The sequence below is a fragment of the Onychostruthus taczanowskii genome, unplaced genomic scaffold (assembly GCF_017590055.1).
Source record: "Onychostruthus taczanowskii isolate IOZ18803 unplaced genomic scaffold, ASM1759005v1 scaffold3, whole genome shotgun sequence".
NCBI classification, from domain to species: domain Eukaryota; kingdom Metazoa; phylum Chordata; class Aves; order Passeriformes; family Passeridae; genus Onychostruthus; species Onychostruthus taczanowskii.
The window spans coordinates 7,628,569-7,655,896 of NW_024500349.1; the positions used below are offsets into that span (position 1 = coordinate 7,628,569).

General features: G+C 39.1%; 1 protein-coding gene across 5 annotated transcripts in view; it reads left to right on the plus strand.

The window, feature by feature from the left end:
- Positions 1-27,328, plus strand: part of MLLT10 (MLLT10 histone lysine methyltransferase DOT1L cofactor) — a 123,055-nt gene that overhangs the window by 1,111 nt on the left and 94,616 nt on the right. For 4 of the 5 annotated variants that reach the window (XM_041408415.1, XM_041408416.1, XM_041408413.1 and 1 more), the window contains 2 exons: positions 2,960-3,039; positions 21,422-21,476. In XM_041408415.1, the coding sequence (XP_041264349.1) occupies positions 2,960-3,039; positions 21,422-21,476 (135 nt within the window). Of the gene's footprint in view, positions 1-2,959; positions 3,040-21,421; positions 21,477-27,328 lie in introns of those variants that run through there. The other variant, XM_041408417.1, reaches the window with a different exon arrangement.

A 27,328-nucleotide genomic window follows, 5' to 3' on the forward strand; every position in this document is an offset into this window, starting at 1 on the left:
TGGTAGATGAAGAGACTTCCTGTTGTGGTTCTGCAAGAGAAGGGTGCTGTTTGGAACGGCTGATGCTGGATTTGTTTGGCTTAGGGGAGGCTGGTTGATTGGTTTCCAGCTCAGTTCAGGATCTGGCATGTTCCCTCTGTGTGATTGTTTTTTTTCTGTCAGTGGGTTGACCCTTCGTGTGAGAGCAGAGGAAGAGACGATTCTGCTGCTTACATTGTAAGAAAGGAAGTTGTCATAACTTTTCCTTTATGGTAGCAGAAGTAAGGAATAAGGTGGTAGTTTTTCTGTACCAACTCCCAAGCAGTCGCGTGAACTCAGTGACTGGCTTTTTGGCTACTTACAGGTGGTGGACAAATTGGAGGAGACAGAAAATCCTAAATCCAGTTCATTAATCTGAATGCCTAGTGCATGTGAAAATGCTACTAGTGTGTGTCTCATGCTTGGTCTTAAATTGTGCCGAAGATGATGTAATATAGTAGTTGGTTGTTCCAAGTATGTGGTCCTTTGTAAATTGACAAATAGTGAGAAATAGTAGTAATTTAAGGAGATATACAAAATAATTAAGTTATTTTTGTTAACATTAGATTGAACACAGAAGGGAGCTGACAGGATGTCTGAGGTTAATCTGGTTTTGAATTGGTTTTCTGTTGTCTTAAGAGCTGAGTAATGTTAGCCAGTAGGTTGACTGCTCTTGTGGGATCTTAGGATCATGAAGAAGAGCACTAAAACATGAATACTTCTAGAAGTCATAGCTGAAACAGCTAGTCCTTTTGCGTTATCTTGGACATCTTCCTTTGCATCTAGAGCCTTGCTGATATTTTCAGTGAAAGAATTGGATGATAGCAGCAGTTGGACCTGAAACAGCAGGTATATTCCTAATATGGAGAGACACACTTCAGCAAGTACAAGAAAATGAACTTTTTTTTTAAAGTCATATCCAACCCTAAGTTGGAATCTGTCAGGAAGTATGCAAAGTACTACTTGGTCTAAATCCAGAAGCTGTTATAGAGATCTTAAGAAAAGAAGAGCTCCATGTTTTGATTTACTCTGCCCTTGATGCTTTACATTTTGGATTTGTTATGTCGTGCGAACAAAGGTGGTAGAGGAGACGTGTCCTTTCCTCTCTGCAGTAAATGTAGTAGTCCTCGTGCTCAAAGCTGATGGTTTCTGTTTGAAGTGCAAACAGCAGTATTATCCATAAAGCTTTATTAACTGCTTTGGTTTTGTTATTATAATTATTCTTAGTTCAGTGGAAACTTCAATTGTGAAGTCATTGGCAAGTTGTGAAGGACAAGATCTCTTCATGTGTTTAAAGAAGCTTTGCATAGTAGTGGAATATAAACAAAACTCTGTAAAAGGTATTATGGTATATCAGAGCACGACTGGATGATGGAGTCTTGTAGGCTTCAGGTGTGCTCTGTTACCCTGGCAGATATAGAAGTACTTCCCTACAACTTTGGTCGTTGCCCAGCTCATGTTGCCTTTGGATCTACTTGCCAGCCTTGTCTCTGAGTTGCATTTTGTATTTGTTTGCTATTCTGCACTGTCACTTACTAACCTAAATGTATGATTGCACATTTAAAATCTCCCTCTTAATATCTAAAGAGAAATTCAGAGTCCCCCCCATCTGTGGTTATTAAAGATGCAACAAAAACAAGATTTTTTCTCATGTTAAAGAATTTTGTTGTACAGTAGAAAGGGCTTATCAGAATAGTTTGGCCTGTAAATACTTGAACAAAGTATTTGAAAACCTGACAGTGGATCTTAATATGACTGCATGTATGTGTATAATAGGAAATGATTTCATTGACTTTCCTTCATGGAAATGAAGGTATATTAGCCAGATGTTTTTAGGTTACTATTGCATTACTATTTTTCATCTCCAAGCTATCACAAAATCAATATATTTGTATAGTGTAACTACAAGTCACTAATTTAATCTCAGCTTTCTTCATAACTTTAAATTAATCATATTTTTTTTCTACTTACACACTTAAACCTGATTTTTGTATTTAAGTAACATATGATTGTTGAGAATTGAGTCTGATTTATCTTTAATACTTTGGGATTATCTTTAAGCAAAATATTTGGCTTTTTGGTTCTTTGTGTTTGCTACACCCATACAAATAAGAGTATACTCACAGCACTTGTATTCTTTTTTCATTCCCTCTGTAGTTCTTAAGGTTGCTTGATGTGTGCATTTCAAGCATGAGCACCATTACCAAATTTCTGCACTCTTTTTTTCTGTGGAATTTTGTAGCAAACTCTTGGGGTTGCTTTTATATACTGTAAAAATATAGATGACTGTCTTGCAGGTAAATCTTCCTGTCTGAAAATCTCTTTTCTAGTGATTTATGTTGTAGCCTGGCTCCAGTTGCAAGTAATCCAAGTCCTGATGCTGAGTTCAGTTTGTGTTTAAAGCTCTGTGAATTTTGTGGGGTAAAAAGCAAACTTTGCCTCTGTTCAGTTCACTATGGATTGTCTGCTTAAGACCAGTTAACGTTCTTATAAGAGTAAGAAAACTGGATAGTAAGTGTATGAATAAATGCCTTAGGAAGAGCTCAGGTTTGTTAGTTACTTTTAGTTTTTTCATAAAAAAGACCTCATAATAGCAAGTGTTCATCATTTACAGTGAGGTGTCTCACTTGTTTTGCAGGTAAATAAATAGCAAAACAGGTCATGTATGAAACATTGCTGCTTTTGAATAGTTATGTTACTTTTCAAGCGAATCTGTTCTTTTTTCATTTAACAAATCCTGCATAATTTTAAAAATCTAAGCTCGTACTTAATTTCTTGTAATTCTGTGATAGGATTTAATGTGCAAGTATAGATGCCAATTTGGCTTTCTTGATAATTAAAGTTATGTGAGATCAACTAATAGTAAGCTTCTTTTAGAGCAGATTATTAGTGTTGTAGTGCTGTTTATGTTTGCTGAAATGTTTTGTCTTGTTCAAAACAGCTTGCTATGGAATTGTTCAAGTACCCACTGGACCATGGTTTTGCAGAAAGTGTGAATCTCAGGAAAGAGCAGCCAGAGTGGTATGTGTTTTGCTTATTAAGTAATGCTAGTTATAATCATTATGTGGATAATATTTACCCAAGTGTTACAGTAATAACAGAAGAGAGCTTTGCTTTCTGTTGTAATTCATCTAAATGCTTTTCAGAAAGACCATTTATCTTCTTTTTTTGTTTTTTTAAGTGGAATTATATAACTGTCTCTGAAGTATTCTGACCTTGTCAGGGTGTGGGCTTTTTATTTTTTAGGTAGTGGGGGGTTTTTTAGTTAGTTTGCTTGTTTTTTATCCTTTTTTTTTTTTTGTCCATTGTGTAGGTTTTGGTTAATTTTGCCAGTTTATCACTTACATAGTTAGGTACAGGAAGTAAATAAAATCTGTGTCCAGTTTTCTTTTACAGCAACCTTAGGTTGCCAGTTAAAAGCTTCAGTCTAGGAACACTCCCAGGAAGACGTGTTGTTAATTTCAAAAACTTAATGCTTACTTGGAGTGTGATACTTAGAATTGAAGAAGTATTTTCTTTCTGCTTTTTCTTAATTCTTTTATGGTAGATATTGGGGATTCAGATAATGTGTTTGTTTTTTTTTTTTACCATGGTTACATGATGTTTTGTTTTGGTCAGACTTGTATGTTTGTTAGAAGAAACTGGGTGATGTCAGGCATTTCTAGAAAAAGAGAATCCCATTTCTCCCTACGTGGCACTTCTTAGTTTGTCTTCCAGCAAAAAATAAACTGAGAGAAGTGAGAGTATTTAGAAAGACTAAGCTGTTCCTTTGCCTCTGAAGAAAAGTTAATTGGAAGAGAAGGTGGTGCAGCATCTTAGAGCAGTGTGTAAACTGTTTTAATGTTCATATCTAAAAACAAATGAGGAGACAGAGACCAAATTTTCAGTTACTGTCAGTGACTGTCAGTGTGTTTGCACGACCTGTTTGCTGTACCTGTTTCCCTTTCTGATACAAAGTGCTGTAGAAATGGTGGCAAGGCTTACTGTTGAATGAATTTTCGGCACAGGTCTAAAGAATCTCATTCATCTGCTTTTTCCCACTTTTGCCACTAATGTGTTCATAATGCCCAGGGTAATTGAGACTGACTTAGTTCTTCCAAAGCAGACCTGTTGGTGGGTGCAAGAAGGGATTGATTTTTGTATCCTCTTCAAGTATTTGTCAATAGAAAATCAAAACCCTTTCTAAAGAAAGGCTGTTTCTTTTCATGGGGAGACCATCAGCTGTGTGAAGTTTTAAGAGTAGCATTTTTTAGTGTTGCTGAGTTTGATATGTACAGGTTGATAGCAAAGTTAAAAATACAGAGGAGAGAGAAAGACAGCTGGTGACTACAAGAGGATTTTTCAAGAGTATGATAGGGAATCCTTGTGGTTTGGGATGTAATTAATCCTGGCTGCTTGTGACACGAGGAGTGTAAGAGAACTGTCCAGAGTTCTATAATAAACAGTGTCTCACTGCATTATGATAACTTTTTGAGTTTACCAAGAGAATAGCTTTGATAGACTACTTTGCTGTTTGAAATGAAGAAGGAATAGTGATAACTGAATTTTCTGCCTGGTGTATTCTGTTCTTGTTTCCACCAAACAGTGTCTAGTTCAACAGGTTGATTACTGATTTTGTTTTGAAAAAATAAATTCCATTTGTAATGTAGTGTAGGTTTAAGTGGTTCTCAGGTGAAAGCGATTGCGTGTGTGGTATAACAGCTGAAGTTTTAACAGCTATTTGTATGTTAGTGAGTTAGAAACATGGTGGCTTTATTTGAGGTGTCTTGAAGCAGCTCTTGACATTCAGAAACTAAACTCAAGCCCTGGCATCAGTATGGAAACTGGAGCTTCACAGTAAGCAGTTTACCAGACCCAGAAGTTTTAACACACTTGCTTAGAAAAACAAACATCCTTATCATCACCCTATGAGACTAAAGCTTAGTTCTTCTCTTGGTCTTTTTGCCTGTAAACAAAACCAGAATTAAATTAACCATATTACATTGAGTGTGCTTCTGCTTGCTTACTTCTAATCTTTAAAAATACCTCTGTATTCCACTCAAGGCATATTTTTCCACGCTGATGCTGTCTGTGTTGTGTGTTTTTGGGGTGTGTTTCTTGGTTGTTTTTCTTTTTTAAGCTTCAGTTACTGGGTAAATAAATTCATTCTGATAAGCAGCTGCAGTTAATTGCTTACACTAGAGTTAGTCTTGCTTTAACAATGAAAAGAACTGGACTAACTCAGGAACACAGTCATGCAAGTTGGTGGGTCACCAGAGAAGTTCACTTAACAGCGGACTAGGACAGGTGGCTTCCCATGTACTATGAAGTGTTATGCACTGGTCAGTGCTGTGTTCCTTTTCTTTTGTGTGCTGTCTCTAAGCTGGTACGTGCTGGGTAGAAGCCAAAGTAGTGGCTGGTTGACTTCTGTGTTTTTGTTGATCAGCTGGGAGCCAGTGTCCTGGCTGCTGAATGGTCAGTTACTAGTTGGAAAGCACTGCTCCATGCCAGACAAGTCATACTGAGTTTTGGTTCCAGCAGGGTCATGTTTTTCTCTCTGTGAGAGAAAGTGTGCCTTTTCATAAACTTGAATTGTTTGGATAATGGATATATTGAGGTTATTTATTTGGCTTACTTTTTAATCATGCTTATATAGTACATATGTGTGTACTGTAATCCCAGTACACACTTTTTACATCACTGTGTAAGTTTTTAACTATTGCTTGAAAAATCTTGTTTTCTCTAAATCAGCTCATTTATCTTAGCTGACCTATGATGAGCTTGAAATTAAAGTCCCTTCAAAATGGGTGGCGACTGCTCCCAGCTTTGCCTGTGTCAACACCAGTGGCTACTACCCTGCCTAGGTGTTCCTGAACTGTATATATATATATATATATATATATATATATATATATATAGCACCAGCGGCTACTACCCTGCCTAGATGTTCCTGAACTGTGTGTATATATATATATATATATATATATGTATGGGCTGCTACATAAGGGACTTTGGGTCCTGGCTTAAGAAATTGGATGGTGCATGTGTGTTGTCCAAGGGCTGATATTTTGGATACCCAAAGAAAGACTGGGGAGCTAAGTTTAGGATTTGTAGCACAACTGTTGTTGGAAAAGACTTTTTTTAGCCCATAATCCTGTTATGTGTCAAACGTCTTTCTTGATGGTCTTATGTTAAGAGTAATTTAAATATAGTATATAGTGGGGTAAAAATAGGTAATGTATTTATGGTTTACTTCCAGCTATTACTCTTCATACTCATCATGAAGCTGCAGTAATCTGTGTGATAGAGATACCAGGCAGGAGTTCACCATTTGTGCATGTAGCTTGGCTGGGCTTTTTAGCTATGTGTAGGTCCTGTTCTTCTGAATCCAGCTTGATTCAGAGAGACTAGGAGATCTCTGTACTGAACTTAAGTGTTAAGAATTCCAGGAAGTTTTGCAACCTCAAAGTGTAGCTCAGATGCTAAATGTGAGGTTGGATTGCTTGCATTGCAGGTAAATCGCTATGCTGTTGATCTGTTTCATGGGAATATGAATATTTTAGGCTGTTCTTGCATCTGGAAGGATCAGTTTGGACTTGGTACAAATTGCTCTAATGTCATAACTATGGTGGTTTTTTTGCTTGGTATTTCTGTGGGGTGTTTTTTTTTTTTTTTTTTTTTTTTTTTTTTTTTTTTTTTTTTTTTTTTTTTTTTTTGGGGGGTGGCTTATGCAGTTAAATGCCGTCGTGGTCCAGAACTGAGTCAGCACATTTGTGTGACACTACATCTTGTCTAATAAGCCGCCTGGATTTTAGTCCTGGGAAATGTGCTGAGGGGGCTCTGACTCCCTGCGGAGCTAGCCACATAAGACTTGAGATAGCCTCCATCTGGATCTCAGCTCAGTCTGGCATAACTGGAGTCTCTGTGCTTGCGCATGTGTTTCTTGGAACTTGGTGTGGAGACAGTGAGAGACTTACTCTGTCATTGCAGAGTAAGTTTAGGCCATACAGTAGTCAGTATTAAGGGTTCAGAGCAGTAGAAGTGCCTCTATACTGTTTACCCAGTTCAGGTACGCTGTGTGCTCACAGTGATAGGTTCCTGCTGGTTATCCTATGTGACCTGAGCTGTACCTGCATCTGCTGCACACATGATCCAGAGTCTGAACAATTGAATTTTAATTTTTTTTAAAATTGTTAATATAAGAAGAGTTGGAGCTATCTCCACATTATATTTTTAAAAAATGTTTCATCACATTCATCTACAAGTTGTTTTTGTAGAGTTGCTCATAAGAGTTGTTTGATGTATCCATATTTTTACACCTCACCCCCAGCATTTATGTAGTATAAAATAAGCATAGGTGCAGTGTTACTTGTTTTTGGCCTAAACAGAAAGAGGCAAAGAAGGAGAAACTAGGAATTCAGCCTTTCAATATGCAGACACGTTTGTGATCAGAGCTCTGACACCTCTGGCTCAGCAGGCTGCCTGCAGGGGAGTGGGATCTGTATTTATTAACACCTGTATCTGTAAACTAGACTGAATGTTGATAAATATGGTCACTATACAGGTGAACAAAACTATTAACTTTATTTTAGAGAAGAAAACTTGCTTTTTTTTTTTCATTTAGAATACTGTCCATCAATAGGGACTAATATACTGTGTAGGTTCTTTGAAGATATCCCTTGAAATAATTCTTAAAAGAAATGAATATTTCTTTAATGTGTATTCATTTTTTTTCCTTAAAGGATACTTCATGTAAGAATATTACTACAGCTACTTTAAGGATTTTGTAACAAATATTACTAGAAGAACTGCTTTAGTTTTGAGCGTGCTACAGAAGAATTGATCTGTGTGCTTTTGTTATTTGTCTGGCTTTATGAATGACTGTGCAACCCAGAAGGCATTGAATATTAGTTTGTAGCTGGATATCTTGAATAAAAAGCCTGCCTAAGGATACTTAGCGAGAACATATTGTTTTGGGTTTGTGTGACAAGGTTTTGTTAATAAGGGGGCAGCAGGAGGAATTTCTCTGAGAAGCTGCCAGAAACGTCCCGTGTCTGACGGAGCCAGTGCCTGCCCAGCTCCAAGACACACCTGCTGCTGGCCAGGGCTGAGCCAGCAACTGTGGCAGTGCCCCTGAGATAACATAGGTAAGAACAGATAAAAAGCCCTGCTGAATAGAGACTGCAGCTGGAGAGAGGAGTGAGAATGTGTGAGGGAGACAACCCTGCAGACACCAAGGTCGGTGAAGAAGGAGGGGGAGGAGGTGCTCCAGGAGGTGCTGGAGCAGTGATTCCCTTGCAGCTGGTGGTGAAGACTGTGGGAAGGCAGGCTGACCCCTGCAGTCCATGGAAGCCAACTGGGGAGCAGAAGCCCACCTGCAGCCTGTGGAGGACCCCATGCTGGAGCAGGTAGATGTACCTGAAGAAGGTTTTGACCCCATGGGAAGCCCCTGCTAGAGCAGGCTCCTGGCAGGCTCTCTCTTATGTAGAGAGTGGCCCATGTGGGAGCAGGTTTGCTGGCAGGACTTGGGACCTGTTGGGGTTCTGTATTGGAGCAGTCTTCCTATGGGACTGCTCCCCACAGAAGGGGGGACATGCTGGAGCAGCTTATGAAGAAATGGAGCCAGTGAGAAAGGCTTATGTTGGAGAAGTTGGTAGAGGACTGTCTCCTGTGAGAAGGACCCCATGCTAGAGCTGGGGAAGGGTGAGGATTTCTGCCCTGAGAAGGAAGAGGAAACAGCATGTGATGAACTTACCACAGTCCCCATTCCCCTGTGCTGTTGGGTGAGAGGAGGTAGTGGAAATGGGGAGTGAAGTTGAACCTGAGAAGAAGAGAAGGGTGGGGTGAAGGTATTTTAAGATTCATTTTTTATTTTCTCGTTATCCTACTCTGATTTGCTTGGTAAGAAGTTAATTTTTCCCCAAATTGAATTTACTTTACCTGGGATCTCTCCTTGTCTTTATGTTGACCTAGGAGCCTTTTTTCTGTCCCCTGTCCCACTGAGAAGGGGAATGACTGAGAGTGTTGGTGAGCACCTAGTAACCAGCCAGGTTCAACTCACCATGGTGTGTCTTGCTGCCACAGATGGGGCATAAGGAAGTGAGGATAAGGAAAGTAATTGGGGAGGTAGCAGGCAAAACTTGGATTGAACAGAATAAGAGAGAAAAGCAGAATGATTGTTGAAACTTTGTGTTGTTCTGATTGTGGTGAAGGTGAAAATTATTATTTTGAAATACTATTGATTGAGTGATGTGTGTTTCTTGTCCATTACATAGGTGGGTGAGTGTTGTTTCTTTGCATTTCATGAGTCCAAGAAAATATTTTTTCCTGTTCACATTTTGTTGGTCTATATAGTGAATACAGACCTAAAACCTTGTTGTACTGCAACTCTAAAGGTGACAGAATTGTTTAGCATTACAGTGTCTGGTCTTCAAGGTCAGGCACACAAAAAGTGCAGAAGGTGCTGCAGAAGTGCAGTGTGATTTCTGTGTACTTCTCCACCATATCAAAGTGGGAGTATTAATGCCACTTCTGATTGTGCTTCCTTCATGCTTTTTTTTTCTTCATTTTTTTTGTGTGCTGTATTTTTCCCTGCTTGTATGCATACTTGTTACTTGATTTGTAAATACACAGATGAGTTCATAAACTTATCTGAAGCACTTTCTCACAGCAGAGAAAAGGTCTGCTACTTTTTCTTTTGATTAGCTGCAGTTTACTGAAATGTACATGTAATTTGTGCAGTAGTTTATAATTACATTATGCAAATCATGATTACATAGAGTATTCAGGTTTTAAAAGAGTGTTACATCACTCAAGTACTACTTGATCAAAAATTTTTAGCATAGATGTCAATATAACAGGTACTTCAGTAAATAGTCTAAAGGTTCTTTGGCAAAATTACTAACCAAAGCGAGGCTAGAACAAAACATTTTCCGTTACAGGAATTGCATAATCCTTGTGTGGAAATGTTTTATGACTGTTTCATTGTATTCACTGGTAGAAGTCGTCTCTAAAGTAAGCAAGGAGTTCCTGAACTTGTGGGAAGCCTTGCTTAGAATTGATACTAACATTTTATAGCTAGGAATTTTTAGGATAAAGCTGTGATATTGCAGAAGAACATTGAAATGAACTGCTGCATATTGTATTTTCTTCATGTAGATTTAATTGGGTCAGTTGTGTACTTTCAGGCTGATAAAAAAAATTGGATGATTACTTGGGCATGCAGCCAAATGTGACAGGCATTTCTCATAGCCTTCTGATGATTTATCTTGAAGATCAATGCGTGAATCTAAAACTTTATGTATGTTTATAATTTGGATTCATGCAACATCTAGCAGGGCTTACTAGTCTTAAGTATATAGTAGGAGATTTATGGTTATGGACTTCCGAAGTTGGAGTAGCCAACTCGTGATGCACCTTGTATGTCATCACTGTGTTACCTTGTGCTGTACATTATCTCACTTCCATACACTGAGTGAAAGTATGACTATGTATGACCTGTAGTACTTACTGAGTGGATGGTCTTTAAGAATGCTGATTTGCAAGTTGAGTGCTTCTAATCTTCTTGTCATATTCTACAAATTTATTATCAGTAGTAGTAGTTTTTGACAGAGCTAACTGAATCTGCATATATTTTTATATGATGCCTAGATAAAAAGAGCTAGGTTGATTTAATTTATCCAGGTATAAACCCCAAAATGCTTCAGGTAGTCAGTCTGTTTTTCTTTTACCTGTCAACTGTCTGCTTAAAAAAAAAAGTTCTTTCCTTCTCCTGGGACAGATGACTGAATAGAGATGGGGCAGAGATTTGGCAAATTTGTCAGCATCAAGAAATCATTATTTGAAGATGAAGATGACTTAATTTCTTAAGTTGTCAAGTTGCAGAACATAGCACTTTGGAAGTGAAGTGCTGACAGCATCCATTCGTTTGCTCTATTAGTGATGTCAGCCAGTTGGGGATTCTTGGATATGGCAGAAACATAGTTTGATTCCTGTTGGTTCTGCATTGTGGTTTATGAACACTGGAGTCTGGTGTGATTCGTAGTGAAACATTGCAACTTTAATTTGTCTCATTTTGGATATTTGAAAAATTGTGTAGTTAGCTCCTTGCTGACTTCTGCTTCAAATCTTGGCATGGTTGTAAGCTATCATTTATGGAGTCACTTAGATCAAAATAGTGAAGGTGGATATTTGTGAGTTTGTAAGGTTTCTGTAGGGTTTATAAGGTCTGAAGATACCATAGGTTGAGAATATTGATAAAGTATATTGCTATCCCACTGTAGTTTAGAAACTGATAAAGAAGTGTGGATTTGGTTTTGTAGATAGCAGTCTTCTTTGGCTGGGCCACGTGTTCCTAAAGCAGCTCATCCTTTCTGCTGTAGTGAGCAGGGGAAAAATGAACTTGTGACTCTGGAAAGTATTACAAAGCACAGATGTTAAAATAGAAAGAAACTCTAATGGGAATTTTTATAGTACTTAATTGGTTTTAAAGAAAAAGCACAAAAGAAATTATCAGCAAAATATCAGAGTAAAAACATGAATAGATGGCCTAAGTTTGGAGTGAGTAGAGATTCAGTGATTTTCAGCAGCTGCTGGAAATGCTTGTGAGTTTTGCTGGCCTTTCTGGAGCCTTCAAGGCTGAGATGATGATATTCCCTGGTTAGTCTTTGTACGTTGGCAGTAGTGATCTTGCTTCATTGAAGATGGCTTGAAGCTGGGAATAGAAATATGGGATGTCACTGCTGAGAGCGGGGGTAAGCTGTTGCCAGCAGATGTAGATGTGGTCAGTCTGGTGCATATCTTGTTGCTGGGTCTGTTCTTGTGCTGACTGCCTGTAAATTTGCATCTATTGGTGGAATTTATGTGGAGATCTGAATTTCCAGATGAATTGTCGTGGCAGCAGTGTACTGGTTTGCACTACTCTGCAAGTTGTCTGTGGGTTTTTCTTCGTGTTGTCTAGTCTTGCAAAAAGCTGTTCTTTTGTAGGCTTTAAAATACTTGTTTTTCTGTGGATAGCCTCTGATTAGCTGAATTTGAGCTAGGTTTTCTCTTAACTATAATCTAATTGCCTGTGGCTCTCAATTTCAATTAGCACACTTTCGCTGAAGTGTCTTTAGAATATGGTGTCTTGTTATAGGCAGAGCTGTGTTTACAATGGTTGTTCAGTACCATATTTTTCTGAATCTAACACAAATTACCCCAAAATTTTCCAGGTTTATTAGGGGGAAATGAGAATTTTTCCTGTCTTCAGTGTTTTCATTCCAATGTACTGTGTTATATTTTTACTTTAATTTTTTTTCCTATTGAAGAAAACACACTAGGGTAAGGAACATGGAAAGAATAAAAGGAAATTAGAAAATACAGGATTCTTTCCCCAGAGGAAATGAAATACTAATTTCAGATCCTTTAGGGGAGAAGGAAAGTAAGTAACAAGAACATTTTGAGCTTAGAAGATAATTTTTCATTGAAAGAATTGAATGAACTTCAAATAGTTATGTATAGGTTAGATGACATATGTACAGCGTTGGCATAACTGAAACTCTAGATGTGATTTTTAATAAACTTTGTGTTCAGAGCAGTTTTCTAAATAGTCTTTTTTCTCAGAATATTTAAGTTTTTGACAGCAATATTATTTGCTTTAACTAAAATAACTACCCGTATAAAGATCTTTACCCTTCTAAACCAGTTTTTAAATCCATATTAAGATATTATTAGGGTATTATTATTATTAAGGTATTATTTGAAGTAGTAGTATTTAAGACTACCTAACATATTTGAAGTCTGTAGGATTGGGAAAGATCCTTTTACATATAATAAAGAATATTATGGGTGACTTCTACAGGTATCTTGTTTTCTGGTGACACCCAAGAGTGAGACAAAATATTACAGAATACTGGTGAAGGCTGGTAAAGTGTAGCACAGAACCTGGGATATGACTATCTGGACACAGTCAGTTGTGCTGCAAGCTTCTGCAGCGACTGACAAGTGTGAATCAAGGCTGCTAAGAGCATCATGGGCTGCCAGTTGGAAAGCCATAGATTAGAAACTAACCCTCTGATCAGCTGCTTTGCTTACCTTTGTAAATCTGGCCGTGTGCTTTGGGAAAATGTGTTGAGTTAGTGCATTTTGTTATGCCCAGAAATACCTAGTAGCATGGCATGCTGTAAAATAGATGTAATTGAAAGCAAATTCAGAAGTGAAGCAATAAAAGGCTTGGCAATTGACTCTTTCCTCCTAGGTTAATTTAAAAAAGTCATAAGAATTTGAAGGATTCCTAGAATCATCTAATGGTTAAGATTGGAAAAAATTCCTATGATCATTGAATCCAGCTGTTAACTCAGCACCACTGTATTCACCAATAAACTGTGTCTTTAAGTGCCACATCCACATGCCTTTTGAACACTTCAGGGATGGTGATTTTGCCACTTCCCTGGGCAGCCTGTTCCAATCAGCCTGATCACCCTTTCAGGGAAGAAATTTTTCCTAATTTCCAATCTAAACCACCTCTGGTGCAACTTGAGGTCATTTCCTCCTGTCCTGTCATTTGTTAGCTGGGAGAAGAGACTGACACTCGCCTTGCTACACCCTTTTTCAGAGAGCACAGAGATATGGAGATGTAGATAAACTATTCCCTGAGCCTCCTCCAGGCTGAACAACCCCATTTGATTCACCTGCTCCTCATCAGACTTGTGCTCCAGACCCTTCCCCAGCTCCACTGCCCTTCTCTGGACTCTCTCCAGCACCTCAATGTCCTTCTTGTAGTGAGAGGCACAGAACTGAACCCTGAATTCAAGGTGTGGCCTTCCCCAGTGCTGAGTGAGGATGATCAGGGGGATGATCTCTGCCCTGGTCCTGCTGGCCACTGCATTGCTGCTCCAGGCCAGGATGCCATTGGCCTCTTGGCCACCTGGGCACTCTCAGGCTCATGTTCAGCTGCTGTTGACCAGCACCCCCAGCACCTTTTCCTCCCGGCATCTTTGCAGCCACGCTGCCCCAGCCTGTAGCTGCAGGGGTTGTTGTGAGCCAAGGGCAGGAGCAGGCCCAGGCACTTGGCCTTGTTGAACCTCAGAGCTCTGGCCTCTCCCATCAATGCAGCCTGTCCAGCTCCCCCTGCAGAGCCTTCCTGCCCTCCAGCAGCTCAACACTCCCAGCCAGCCCGGTGTGTCTGCAGGCTGACTGAGGGTGGATCCTTGATAAAGATATTAAACACAACTGGTGCCAGCACTGAGCCCTGGGGAGCACTGCTGGATGGAATTCCATTCACCAACAGCCTCTGGGCCCGGCCATGGCAGCAGTTTCCTACCCATCCAACAGAGCACCCGGCCAGGCCATGAGCAGCCAGTTCCTGCAGGAGATGCTGTGGGAAATGGTGGCAAAGGCTTTCCTGAAGTCTGGGCAGGCACATGCACAGCCTGTCACCCATCCACTAAGTGGGTCGCTTTGTCACAAAAGGAGATCAGGTTTGTTAATCAGGACCTGCCCATGCTGGCTGGGCCTGATTTCCCTGGTTGTTCAGCCCATGCCCTGAGATGGTACTCAGGGCGATCTGCTTCATGACCTCCCCAGCAGTGAGGTCAGGATGATAGCCCTGCAATTCCCTGGATCTTCCTTTCAGCCTTTCTTGTACATAGGTGTCTCAGTTGCTAATCTTCAGTCAACTGAGACCTCTCTGGTTAGCCAGGGCTGCTGGTAAATGTTTGAAAGTGAGTTAGAAAGCTCTTCTACCAGCTCCCTCAGTACCGTTGGGTGGATCCCTTCCAGCCCCATAGACTTGTGGCTGTCGCAATGGCATGGCAGGCAGGTCACTGACACTTTTCCTCCTGGATCGTGGGGACTCCATTCTGTTCTCTGCTTCTGTCTTCCAGCTCATGTTTTCACTGAAATATGAACTAAAATTGCAACAACAAGTGGATTTAACCATTCTTCTGTTTATTTAATGATTAACAGGAGCAGCAGAATAAAGTGTTTTGTCTGATAACTTTTAACTCCTGTTGATGAAAAAAATTGAAAGGTTGAGTGTTGGGTTTCAAGAACTGTTATGCTGATTGTAGTAACTTGCTATTTTTGTCATTTGTAACTTCATGGATCATGCATTGCAATCTCACGGAGTTGTTTCTTTCAGTTAAATACTGTTGGGGTTTGGGGCTTTGGTTTTTTTTCTCCTGTTGTCAAGCAGTGTGAAACAGTAATTCTGTGATCAAAATGTACTTTGGAGAATAAAATGGTTCTGGAAGTGTGTCGTGCTGGGTATATGCACCTTGACAGGGAATTTAAGCTTCCACATGCAACATTTTGCATATATGCTGATGCCTGTTGAAAATCTTGAAACACATGAATGTCAGAAAAATATCAAAACAAAATTGGGCAGAAAATCTGCCTGTATTACTACCAACATAAAATTAGTCTGTTTCAAGTGTATGCCTGCCTGCCTTCCTTCCTTCCTGCCTTCCTTCCTTCCTGCCTTTTTAAAGTAAGGCCTTTGGTTGGACTTCCACTCTGATTTGTAGCCAGTGTAGATAATGCCACCTCCCAGATAAGGTAGTTATATCCTTTATATCCTTTCCTGACCACCTGTCTGTGTTCCTGTTACATTTGTTGTCTGACATTGATCATGTAGCCTTATGGAAAGGTGGCTCAAAGAAGTGATCTAACTGAAAAATAATTATTTTTAGGTTGTTGGCTAGGATTTCCATATAGTCAATTGAATGCTTTTCCCAGAGCAAGGAAGACAGTAGTAGAAAGGACACAGCAGGGGATAGTGAGTGATCTTCTTCTGGCAGCACAGTGCAATTATGCTACCTTAAAGTGAGCCTGTAGTAAAGTCAGCTGGAACTGCAGCTTGGTGTCTTGGCTAAAGGACACAGCAGGGGACAGTCAGTGATCTTCTGGCAGCACAGTGCAATTATGCTACCTTAAAGTGAGCCTGTAGTAAAGTCAGCTGGAACTGCAGCTTGGTGTCTTGGCTAGCTTTAAGGAACTGTGGTCTGTTTAATCTGCTGTAGATCTTGTGTTATTTGGGTTAACAGGTCACATTGAAAGAAACGTTTTATTGCCGCAGTGCAATGCTGGGAATTCAGTCCTGCAGGATTTTACTTGGTTGACAGTCATTATTCAGGTGAATGGTTCCAATGGCCTAGCTTGGGCCACAATTCAGTAAATTATGTGCACAAGAATTCTTTGACCTTTGTTTTCTTATAACAAGAGACAGCATATAATGGGTGTCTGCAGATGATGCTTTATGAATGTGCTCCAAATTCTCAGAACCCTGAGGGAAGAACAATGTTATATTCCTATTACTATTTTTCTTCTGTCTTCCATGTGTAGTCTTGTCCCTGTCTCTCTTTATCTTCCCTATTTACCATTGCCTTTTTCTCTTTCCCTTAAGTTCAACATGAGTAAGGTAGTCTCTTAGATTGAATCAGTTGCCTTTCCAGTTGAAAAATTGGTAGAGCTAGGTTTACTAAAAAGACTTGAAAAATTATATTTGTGTAATGTTACCTAGTGGTAACATTAAGGTAGCTTTTAGTCCTGGTTAAAATGGAAAGGCTTATTTATCTAGAATAGAGGAAGAACACTTTACACCACAATGCAGTGGAGCCAAGTTGGACTGTAACTGATTCAGTATGGGAAGCTGGAATTATTTAGCTCCCTGTTTTAATTTGGCCTTCCATTCTTGCAACTTTTTTCTGATGGGTATCTTTAGTGGGCACTTTTGTTTTTTTTTTTTAATTTTTTAAAAAGTTATTTCAGTTCTTTATTTCTTCTTGGTTATATTTCTCTTTTAAATAATGTTGAGGGGATAAAAAGTTGTTTTTTCTTTTTCTGCATGGATCTTGCATGCTTCTGATTTTACTTCTCTGCTGGGTGATGTTTTAAAGACTGGACTCCTCAGGAGGCAGTGGGTTTTTCACCCGACCCAGGCAATCTCAGTTTGCCTGAATGCTAAAGGTGTAGGATCAGTCTTTGTTTACTTAATTAAGTTGCTGTTTATGTAGCTCAGAAGTGAGTTGTGACAGTCACGCTGTCAGACTCTTCCAGCTTCACAGCTCTGAGATTGGTTTCACTTTAGTCCTCTACAGGAGACCTCATAGTCTAAAGCCATTCCTGCTGAGAGTTCACCCCAATTCTGCATGGACAGAAGCTAGATCCATGAACTTAGTCTCTTGAAGAGCTGCAAAAATGAGATGTCTTTACACTCTCTAAGGACAGGAAGGAAAAGGATGATGTCATTTTCTACAACTTCATTGTGTTCCTTCAGCTGGTATTTGTCTCTTCACTCTCTTCAGATCAAATTCAGCTGCCTGTACCTACAGCACCACATGTGCTGCTGCACCTCCCTGTGTTGGACTAGTGCCCTTTAGCACACCAAAGGACGTGGTTGTTCTCTAGGGTCACAGTCGGCCTCTGTAGTGTTCACATTTGTGCTGCTTAACCTGATGATGTTTATCTGAACTGTTGATCAGTCACAGCAGCTTCCCCTATTTGTGCTATCGTGTGGTTTCTTGTAGGTGTTGTATCTGCCCCTGCTACCTACTCCCTCTGCCCTGCACAGCTGATTTAGAAGTTCCCCTCAGTGTTTCTGAATTCTCAGCAATAAATCTATGTCAGAAATTTTTGCCAGAGATAAGACTGATAACACACAAGTGGAGAAAAGAGCCATCTCATGTGCTCAAATATTAGAGACCATCTGTATGGATCATCAGATTATTCCATATACTGTGTTGCATCATCAACATGCATGATAAAAGGATCAAAATATTATTTCATCCATTTTAGAACTAGTAATAAAGTGTTAGTTTAAAGAAAAAAAAATCTCTGCTAGATACTTGTGTCAAGGCATGAGATTCACTGTTCCCACCTGGCAAAGCTCCTGGTTTTACTACATGGTGTGTACCGAAACTTGGCAGAGCAGAAATGGGTGACAGAAGCTGAGAGTGTGGAGGCTGGCAAGGAGTTAGGTTCCTAATGCAAGGAAAGGGAGTAGAAGGGCTCAGGGTAGCTATCTGCTCTGTTAGCTTACTAGGGTGCTACTTTATTGCAGATTGTAGCCATATTTTGTGGTATCAGAAGGGCTCTGTGTCATCAAAGTGCAAATATCCCTGCCGTTACCAGTTCTCAGCACTATGAGAGATGAGTGCAATTCTCCACTCAAGTTTTCTTCCACTGTCAAAACTTCCACCTCCACTTTAGTTTTCTGTCTTGCATTTTCTCTGACAGGTTGCAGCCAGGACTGCAGAGGATTAAGGAGGGACCTGAGTCCTTGTAGACAAGGACAAATAAATCAGGTGAAGCTGATGAGACTGAATGGAGCATGCTTAACTCTTCTGCATAAAGGACTGGCTCAAGTCATTGCATCTTAGTGTCCTGTAATAATTTTCATTTATTTTATGGTAAAGTTTGCACAAGAAGCCTGCTATTTCTTTAATGACTGGTGCTGCAGTGCTGTGGCTGCTACTATCAGTTTTGCTGATGCAGCTGTTTGTGGAATTGTACTTAAATTGCATCACTGTTGTGACCTGAATTAAAAATGTTAAAAAGTTTATTTCATTCTATTTCACTGATCTGTTCTAAGGGGCAGCCCAACAGATAGTTGTGTCAGTAGCTGAGGGAGTGGTGGAGGGAGAAATTAGTGAGGGAGAGGTGAAAGGAAGAAGAGAACCTCCTAAACTGGTTTTGCCACTAGTGAAAATGTATGTCAGACTTCCATAGGCTTGCCGAGGTGGGGGAAGGTGGAAGCTGTTAGCAGCTTCTCTTCTCTCAGTTACATCATCTCATCTCATTGGCTTTAAGCTGCCAGCTTGCAGCTTTAGGGTGGGAGCCAACTTTATTGCACTGTGACCATCAATACATACTTCTTTCTTTAGGAATCTGGTTCAGTATATGAGAAATTCTCTGAAATGAAACCGTTGCTACTGTGTGTCTCTCAACACTTTAGTATTTAATATTTGGAGAGCTGAAGTGTTAAGATACAGCTCACAAATATACTGAATATGTAGGATTTTGTTTAAAATGAACTGATTTCATTTTAGTGTCTTGACTAAAAAAAAAAAAAAAAAAAGTAATGATCCAAGTCTGCAGGGAACTTGCAGAATGATTAAGATGTTTTCAGCCACTTTTATATCTAAATTTTTCCATAGACTTAATGCGGACTTTCAGTAAATTGCTAATAATTTTTGTGAGTGTGTGAGAGAGATGAGTGAAGCAAAAGTCAAAAGGCTACAATCCTAAAGATTTTTCTTTCTGTGTGTAGCTCTTTGTACCAAGGCACTGAGAAAAAAAAAGTTTTTTTCTGTTTTACCCTCCATGAAAGCCTCTTTGCTGCTAATATAAATTTTTTTACAGATCAAGAAAGATAGTATTACAAATTTCTTACAGGTTAAGATAGTCCTGGAGATGTACTTTAGCTATATGAATTTCAGGAATGGAATTTCTAAAATGGAATTTCAAAATAAGTTTGCACAATCTGTTTCTGAAGCAGTTCTAGCATCATAGGCTCATTTATCTGCTGTCTTGTCAGGTATTGGTAATGGCGAATAGCTCTGTTCAGGGAACAGCAAGAACAGCTGTCCCACTCTGTTTGAGGGATATGGTGTTCAGTTTGCATCGATGATCTTGATTTGCTTAAGAAGATTATTAGGTTTCTATGCTTTGAGTTGTCCCTAATCTGGAAATATATAAAGGTTGTAATATGGTGATTCCTAGGTGTAGGATCCCCTATAGTGGTGTTCCTGTGCTTGTAATGTGGAGCACTTGAAGTGGAACGTGTGTCAAATCTAGTAATTTCTGTCATCTCTGGTTTGGAATTGGTTTGCATGCTCTAGGACACTTAGAGGTAAATATGATATTAAGAACTTGATAGGAGGCAGTGATAGCAGAAAAACTGTTCTGTTGTGATCCTGGTGTATGTTGGAAGAGCATTACATCATAGATGACTTTGACCCAGGACTGGAAGGGACATTGACCAAGTTTACAGATGATACAAAACTGGCAGGAGCTGTTGAATCCCTTGAAGGCAAGGAGGCCCTGCAGAGAGAACATAGTAAATTAGAGGACTGGGCAATCACCAACAGTATGAAGTTTAAGAAAGGCAAATGCCAGACTCTGCACCTGGGATGGGGCAACCCTGGATGTACAGACAGACTGGGGAATGAGAGGCTTCAGAGTCAGCCCTGTGGAAAGGGACGTGGGGGTGCTGGTCAATGACAAGTTGAACCTGAGCCAGCAGTGCCCTGGCAGCCAGGAGGGCCAACCCTGTCCTGGGGACATCAGGCACAGCACGGCCAGCAGGGCAAGGGAGGGGATTGTCCTGCTCTGCTCTGAGCTGGGGCTGCCTCACCCTGAGTGCTGGGGGCAGTTCTGGGTGCCACAATATAAAAAAGACATTAAACTGTTAGAGTGCCCAAAGGAGGGCCATGAGGATGGTGAAGGGGATTGAGGGGAAGCTGTGTGAGAAGCAGCTGAGGTCTCTTGAGTTGTTCATCTTGGAGGAGACTAAGGGAAAACATCTTTGGAGTCTACAACTTCCTCATGAGGGGGAGAGGAGGTTCAGGCACTGATCTCCTCTCTGTGGTGACCCGTGACAGTACCTGAGGGAATGGCCTGAGGTTGTGTCAGGGGAGGCTTAGGTTGAATATTAGATAAATGTTCTTCACCCTGAGTGTGGTTAGGCTCCCCAGGGAAGTGGTCACAGCTCCAAGAGTGCTGACAGAGTTCCAGAAGCATTAGGACAATACTCTTGGGCACCTTGGGATGATTCTTGGGGTGGTGATGTGCCAGGTTAAGAGTTGGGCCTTGATGAACCTTGTGGGTCCCTTGCAACTCAGCTTCTTCTGTCATTTTGTGATCAAACTGCTTATTTCCAGACATGTGGTTTTGCTACAGTTGTCAACTTCTGACCTCCTTTTTCTGAGACAGAAAGTGAGGTTGGTTTTTCTCTCTCAGGATAAGTGGGAGTCAGCAGAGACTTTGTAGCCAGCCATAGTTATGTGGACCTGTGCTGATCATATCCACAGCACTTTTTTTGTGATTGACTGTCTTGGTCAATACAGAGAGGCTAGGACAAGGAAATACAGTAGGGAATTTTGGACTGTGTCCAAGCTTCTTGGCATTTAGGTCCACCCCGTGCTGTAGTTTTTGGAGGCTTGTCTCCAGAATTCCAGGGTGTGAAACCCAGGAAGAAAATCTTGGAGGTAGAACTGCAAGTAGCTTTAATGTGTGTCATAGTTTGAGGATCTGGAGGAGAAAGCTTTATTTTTTCACAAAATAATTAATATTCAAGTAAAGGTTAAGGGAAAACACACCCATTCACTTTTAAAGAATGGTTGCTTCCTTAATATCAGATAAAAGTTTTAATATGTGTGGTTTCTTTTTCAATGCTTCTATGATCATTCCATTTTTTTTATTTTACTTTTGCTTTTTTTCCTAGAGATGTGAATTATGCCCTCATAAGGATGGTGCTTTAAAGAGAACAGATAATGGGGGTAAGTTTTATTCTTGCTTTTTGTGAACTCTCTTATTTTGTATGAGGGAAATAAATCTGTGGAAAAAAAAATTATAGGAATCCTAAACATAAAAGAAAACACTGACTGCTTTGGAAAGAGATAACTATTTTAGAGTAACCCTTATTTGTCCACTTCAGGTTCAATTTACTTTGAGGACATCTATCATTATTCTTGGTTTCGTTTTTAGGAAAAAAGTTACAATAGAAAAACTGCATTTTAACATAAGATGGAATGGGTAAAATGGATGAATTTTATGTGTATTTAGTTGGAGCCTGAGCATTTATAGAAAGCTGTTGAAAGTGCACCATTCATGGAGGAAAGTGGGATTTTTATGTCTATAGCCCAGACTGAATGCACCAGTGCATTTTTAAAGGTTGACTCTTTCATGCCTGATTTACTAATAGGTTCTGTAACAAAGAAGTTAGAGCTGAAAAGTTGCAGTAGTGATTACCTCTCCTTTGCATCTAATTTCACTGTTCAGGTTATCATCAGTTCTGCTCCTGCTGAGTAGAACTGCTAGAGAAAGTCTCCACTGAATATCCTGGCTTGATTATGTTTATACTAATAGCTGGGTGATATGAGTGTAAAATTTCAATTAACTTTTGAATCACTTCTGGAATGCTGCCTTCTCTCTCTAGTAGATATTTCTAAATTCCCATCCATCATCTATCTGTAAATAGCCTGGTCATTTTGATACTGAGCACTTTCTCTTGTGAGAGGAGAAAGTATGATCTGTATTCTGGAATTCACTGGGACAGGCTATGTAAATTGTAATCTGCAGATTCTGTGCTGTGTACATGATATTCTAGATAATTTATATCTTAGCTTAGTGTTGATGCAGCTTTGCTATTTCTGTTGCAGTTGAGTTGCAGGAACACGGGGCCTGCTCGTGTTTGTGCTGATCTGTCCTTTCCCTTTTGTACCTTTGACTGCTTTGTTCATGTATATGTATCTATGCTCTAGGTTTACTATTTTAGTGTCAACTGACTCAAACACATCATTGAACTTAATACCCAGTACTTAAGTCTTGTTCCTCTTCTTTATTATTCCTCTCATGTTGATACATGCAATGTTGAATTAATTTCTTTAGAAATGGCAGCTGGACACTTTATTTTTAGGAAATAGTAATAAGAAAGCCTCAAACGTCTTGAAATATGCAGGAAAATTTGTGAAGTGTGAAGTAGCCAAAGTGTGTTCTGGTTTTATACTTAAAGTAGTATTTGGGAATGCTTTGCTATTTTGTTGTGCTGGTCTTGAAACTTTTTCTTAGCATGAAGTCTTGAGAACTTACTTTGATAGTGTGCATCAAAGATATGAACATCCTATTAGTTCTCTCTCTTATGGCTCTATTAATTGTAATTACAAGTTCTTGTCTGAAAGTGAATTACTCTGTAAGATTGAAATGCTTCAAGTTTCAATAGCAAAGCTATAACACTACTATAATTCTAATACCCCAGCATTTTCGTCGGTGAAAACTTCATACTGAATATTTCATAGCTGAGAGGCATAGGAATTTATATTTTCTTCTGAAAACACCCAGTCTCTGTAACAGATCTTGTCCATGGGGTTGAAAACAGCAAATTCTACTTTGTGGACCAAATGTTCTTTAAAAAATAGCTTTACAGAAGGATGTGCACCTTGGAAAATACTTTGATTGGTGCTGCATTTCAGAAATCTGCATTCTTACCTGAAGCTTTTCATAGAGTTGCCTAACAAGAGATTGTACCAGAAGATTTTTAGACTTAAAGAAATACTGCTGAAGATCAGATAATGGGCTTGCCAGTTGAAGTGGCATTTTCAGTAGGTTAATACTCAATTTTTTTTAATGCTGTTACACTTTTTGTTGCCAAGCGAATCATAAAAAGATGCAGGCATTTGAGAAGAAACTTGGAAACAAACATTTCTGGTAAAACCTTGTAAGGATCTAGCTTTATAAACTTGTAATTATGCAGTCCTTCTCGAAGTATAGAAATAATTAAATGGTCTTAACTTTTCAGAACAAGAGAAGAAATTGCTGATTTTAAGTCAGTGATAGAAGGTTTTTCTTCTTTTTGCCTTCTGGCAACAAATAACTTCATTTCGTAGCCAGAAAAAAGCAGTGTACTTTTTGTTTTGAATATGCAGATAGCTTAGCCCATACAAAGCCTGCTGCTCCTGTAGGTTTTTTTTTTTTTTTTAACAGTCTTCTGGATATTTTCTTTATAATAAGGTGAAGGACTGTGTTTTGGCATTGAAGGAACCGTATTTTCTTTTATGTTCAGAAGATTAATGTGCTACTGAGCTTTTACTATAGTGTTCTGTGATTTTCTTAACCTGCAGTAAGATACTGTTAGTGCAGCGAAGGTGCTTGCTATACATTGTTTCCTCTTCCTTTGTGATGGTACTTGCTTTTAAAACTTCCTTTTTTTCTGCCCTACATTCCTTTTCAGCTGCATGAAAACTTCCCTGACCATTAGCTGCCCATGCTAATGCTGATAGAAGGAATGGCCAGGAGTGTTCTTTTAGCCACAACCTGTGCATGATCTGTCTTAAGTCAGTTGCACATCTGTAACTGAAGGCAGCCTAATCTCAGGGCTCTTCTGTAACACTGCTGTCTTGCCTTTAAGAACTCCAGGGCACTACATGTGTGGCAGTAGTCTGGGAATCAAACTTGTGTTGTTTATAAGTATTATTAATTGACTGTAAGTATAATTAGTTGACTATATATTATGGTAGCATATGGTGCGGTTGTGTTGGTATTTTGTGAGTTTTTTGTCCCTCCTTCCCACCCTCCCACATAGTGCAAGGTTCCTTTGCATGCGTTCTTCCTCCTGTTCCCCCTCCTTTTACTGGCCTGTTGCTGCTTATCTGACCTTTTAGAGATCACCATTTTTTTAGATTCACTTTTTAGGTTTTATATTTCTGTTTGGAGTTTGACTCTGCCTTAGTTGTGCTTATCAGGTTAATGTGGATCTTCTGGTGTAATCTATGGCAAATACAGAATTACAATTTTCAGTGATTTCTGAAATACAGCATTAGTGGAGCAGTACAGTGGTGGATTTTACGGAGAACTTGAAAGTGACAGCTTGAGATCGTAATAGGAAAGGAGCATATCATGGAGGCCAAACAACATTGGTCCTTCTTTCTTTGACATTATGCACTAGATTCTTGAGAAGGGTCTTCTGTGCCTTCTCAGAATAGTTACCCAGCCTACAAACATTTATGCTTCGGGACTTCTTGCTCCAGACATGGTATTTTTGTGTTTAATGTAAGACAAGTCCATCACACTACTGAAGTGTTCTCTCTCTCTGTAAAAAATTCAGTGTCCGCTCATTGCAAGGCATTTTGCAGTTATCAGTGCAATGTGTCCATGACTTTCTTTTGGATCTCTTACCTCATGGTTTAATTTGATGCAGATTTGATACTTGGTGTTTGCAAACTGGGGTGGCAAGGGTCAGTTATTCTGTGCTCATCTTTCTAATACCTCTTCCCATAACCTTTTTGGGTATGCTGGAGGGTACACAGATTACTGCCTGTTCTTAGCTTGGTGATTGGTGGCTGCTGGTGCTGTAATCAGAACCTGAAGTGACCCCAAAGAGATAATTGAGTCTGGATTTGTGTGGAATATGTCCTAGTCTGCTTCAGTGACCCTCCTGTGCTTCCCACTGTCAGAGACTTAACTGACCTTGAGCAGGAGCAGCTAAGGTCCATTTGCATGTGCTTGTTCAGTCTCTGCACTGTGTGAAAATGGCCGTTCTGCTCCTGCACTTGCACGGATCCTGGAAACAATACTCTTAGATTTAGCTGAGTGGAGTCTGGACTAGTGTCTGTGGTGTGGCTTGTCTGTCAATGGGTTTATCTGTCCTAAGGATTATTAAGAGTTGGCTGTATTTAGCTACATATTTGATTTAATTAATTTTTAAGAGTAATAGAACATTGCACAGTTATGAGCAGCGTATTTGTAAGAAATTCTAGGAATTAGCTTTGAATAAGTTTTAATACTTTGTTTGCCTAATACCTATGACTGTCTTAGGGCTATGGTTAAGTTTTGTGAACAAAAAATAATCCTGCCTGCATATGGACTTTGTTTTTACATAAACATGAGGACTTTTCCTGTGTTCGGAGACTGGAATTGTATAAACTCCATTAGGCTATTACCTGTTTTAAAAAAAAAATTATTTATTCTTTTCTTATTGGTACTAAAAGTAGAAAAGGAAGATTGAATTGAAAAATAAACGTTTATCTCTGAATATATTTGTTGACAAAATTCCTTGATAAATTTGGTTGTGGTTTTAAACATGACTGAATATAAAAGTTTTTTAAAATGAGAAAACCTGATATGTATATGAGTTGCTTATTGATTTGCTGTCTTATGTGTAAGAAGGCTATTGAAAGATTAATTTTCCTTTAGCTTGGTAGATTGGTAAGTGGTAAGGAGTTGGATAAAATATAAACACATTTTTTGAAAAACAGAGAAGTAACAAGTGAGCATTTGTTTAAAGATATTTGAGAAGTGTTGGCATTTGACAGTTTTGGGCCTTTCAGTTTAGTCATATTTCCTAAACTGTTGCAGTAATTTCCTTTGGATTTTTGACACTCAGCGAGGAGGAAATAAAATCATGACCGTTTGGACTGATTATAGCTTTTTGAATCCCAGTTCTTTTATCTTCTCATAGTACTGAGCATGAATTCTGTTTTTTAAGCAAATTGTTCAATTGTATCTAATATAGTGCATCTTGCATTTAAATGGTTTTCTTGCAGTAATCTTTTTCCACAATTTTCTGTGAGCTGAAAAGGTTTGATTTTGCTATACAAGTTGTTACTTTGAAATCTGATTCCAGTGGATGATGATCAGGAATGCTGTGTAACAGCATTCTTTGTATGACTTTTCACCAAGACTTCTTTCATGCAGCTGCTTGGGGAAAGGCCAGCTAACAATGTGGTGGTTTTATGTCATGGTCCAGACTCTCTTCCCACCCCCTGGGTTAGCGGCAGGATCTCCCAAGTCTATAAAAACATTATATGCTAGGCTTTCCCGTTGTTGTTATTATTAGAATCTCACTGTCTGGTTTACTGTTCTGATGAGTTTTCTTGGTGTTAATGTCTAAGAATGTGGATGGTGTAATGTTATATATACACCCTGAGATGTATGCATTTTGCAAGTGCTTACCTACAAATGTTCTGGCCTTTTGGAGCAGATTTACGGCAATGTGTGTATTTTTTTTTACTGGGAAAGAGAAAAAAAGATAATAAATTTAAAATACTGCAGTAATATAAATTCATATATTACCATATAAAGTACTGTGTGTTTATGATTTATATTACTGGCAATCACAATGTATATGTAAAATTTTTTTTTGTAGTTTTAGGTCCTTATGTACGCATTTCTTCCTTTTGTTGTATGAAAGGATTTCTTGTGAGAGGTGGAAGAACTCAGTAATTCAATAGTATGCCAGATAAAATTATTAAAGCTATTGGCTTCCTCAGTGGACCAATAGAATTTCATCTGTAGCTGTTTTGCAAACAAACTATTTGTTGTGCTGCAGAGTGATGTTTCAAAAAGAATCAGTTCTTTACTTGAGGTCCAGGTTTCTCTAAATGGAGTATTTTGTGAAATTCAGTAGTATGACTTTGTAGGATGAAGCATTTTTCTTCCCAGACAAATAGTATTTATTTTACCTTTTTAATAAATTGTCCATTCTATACCAGTGGTGAGGTTGGCTACCAACCACAGCAGTGAGAGCTGTAGTGGTTAGTGTGGCACCTTCTTTTTACCCCTCTTCAAAAAGTGGATCAGCCAATATAACATGAATAATGCTGTATTAACTATAACTATAGCAAACTCTAAATCT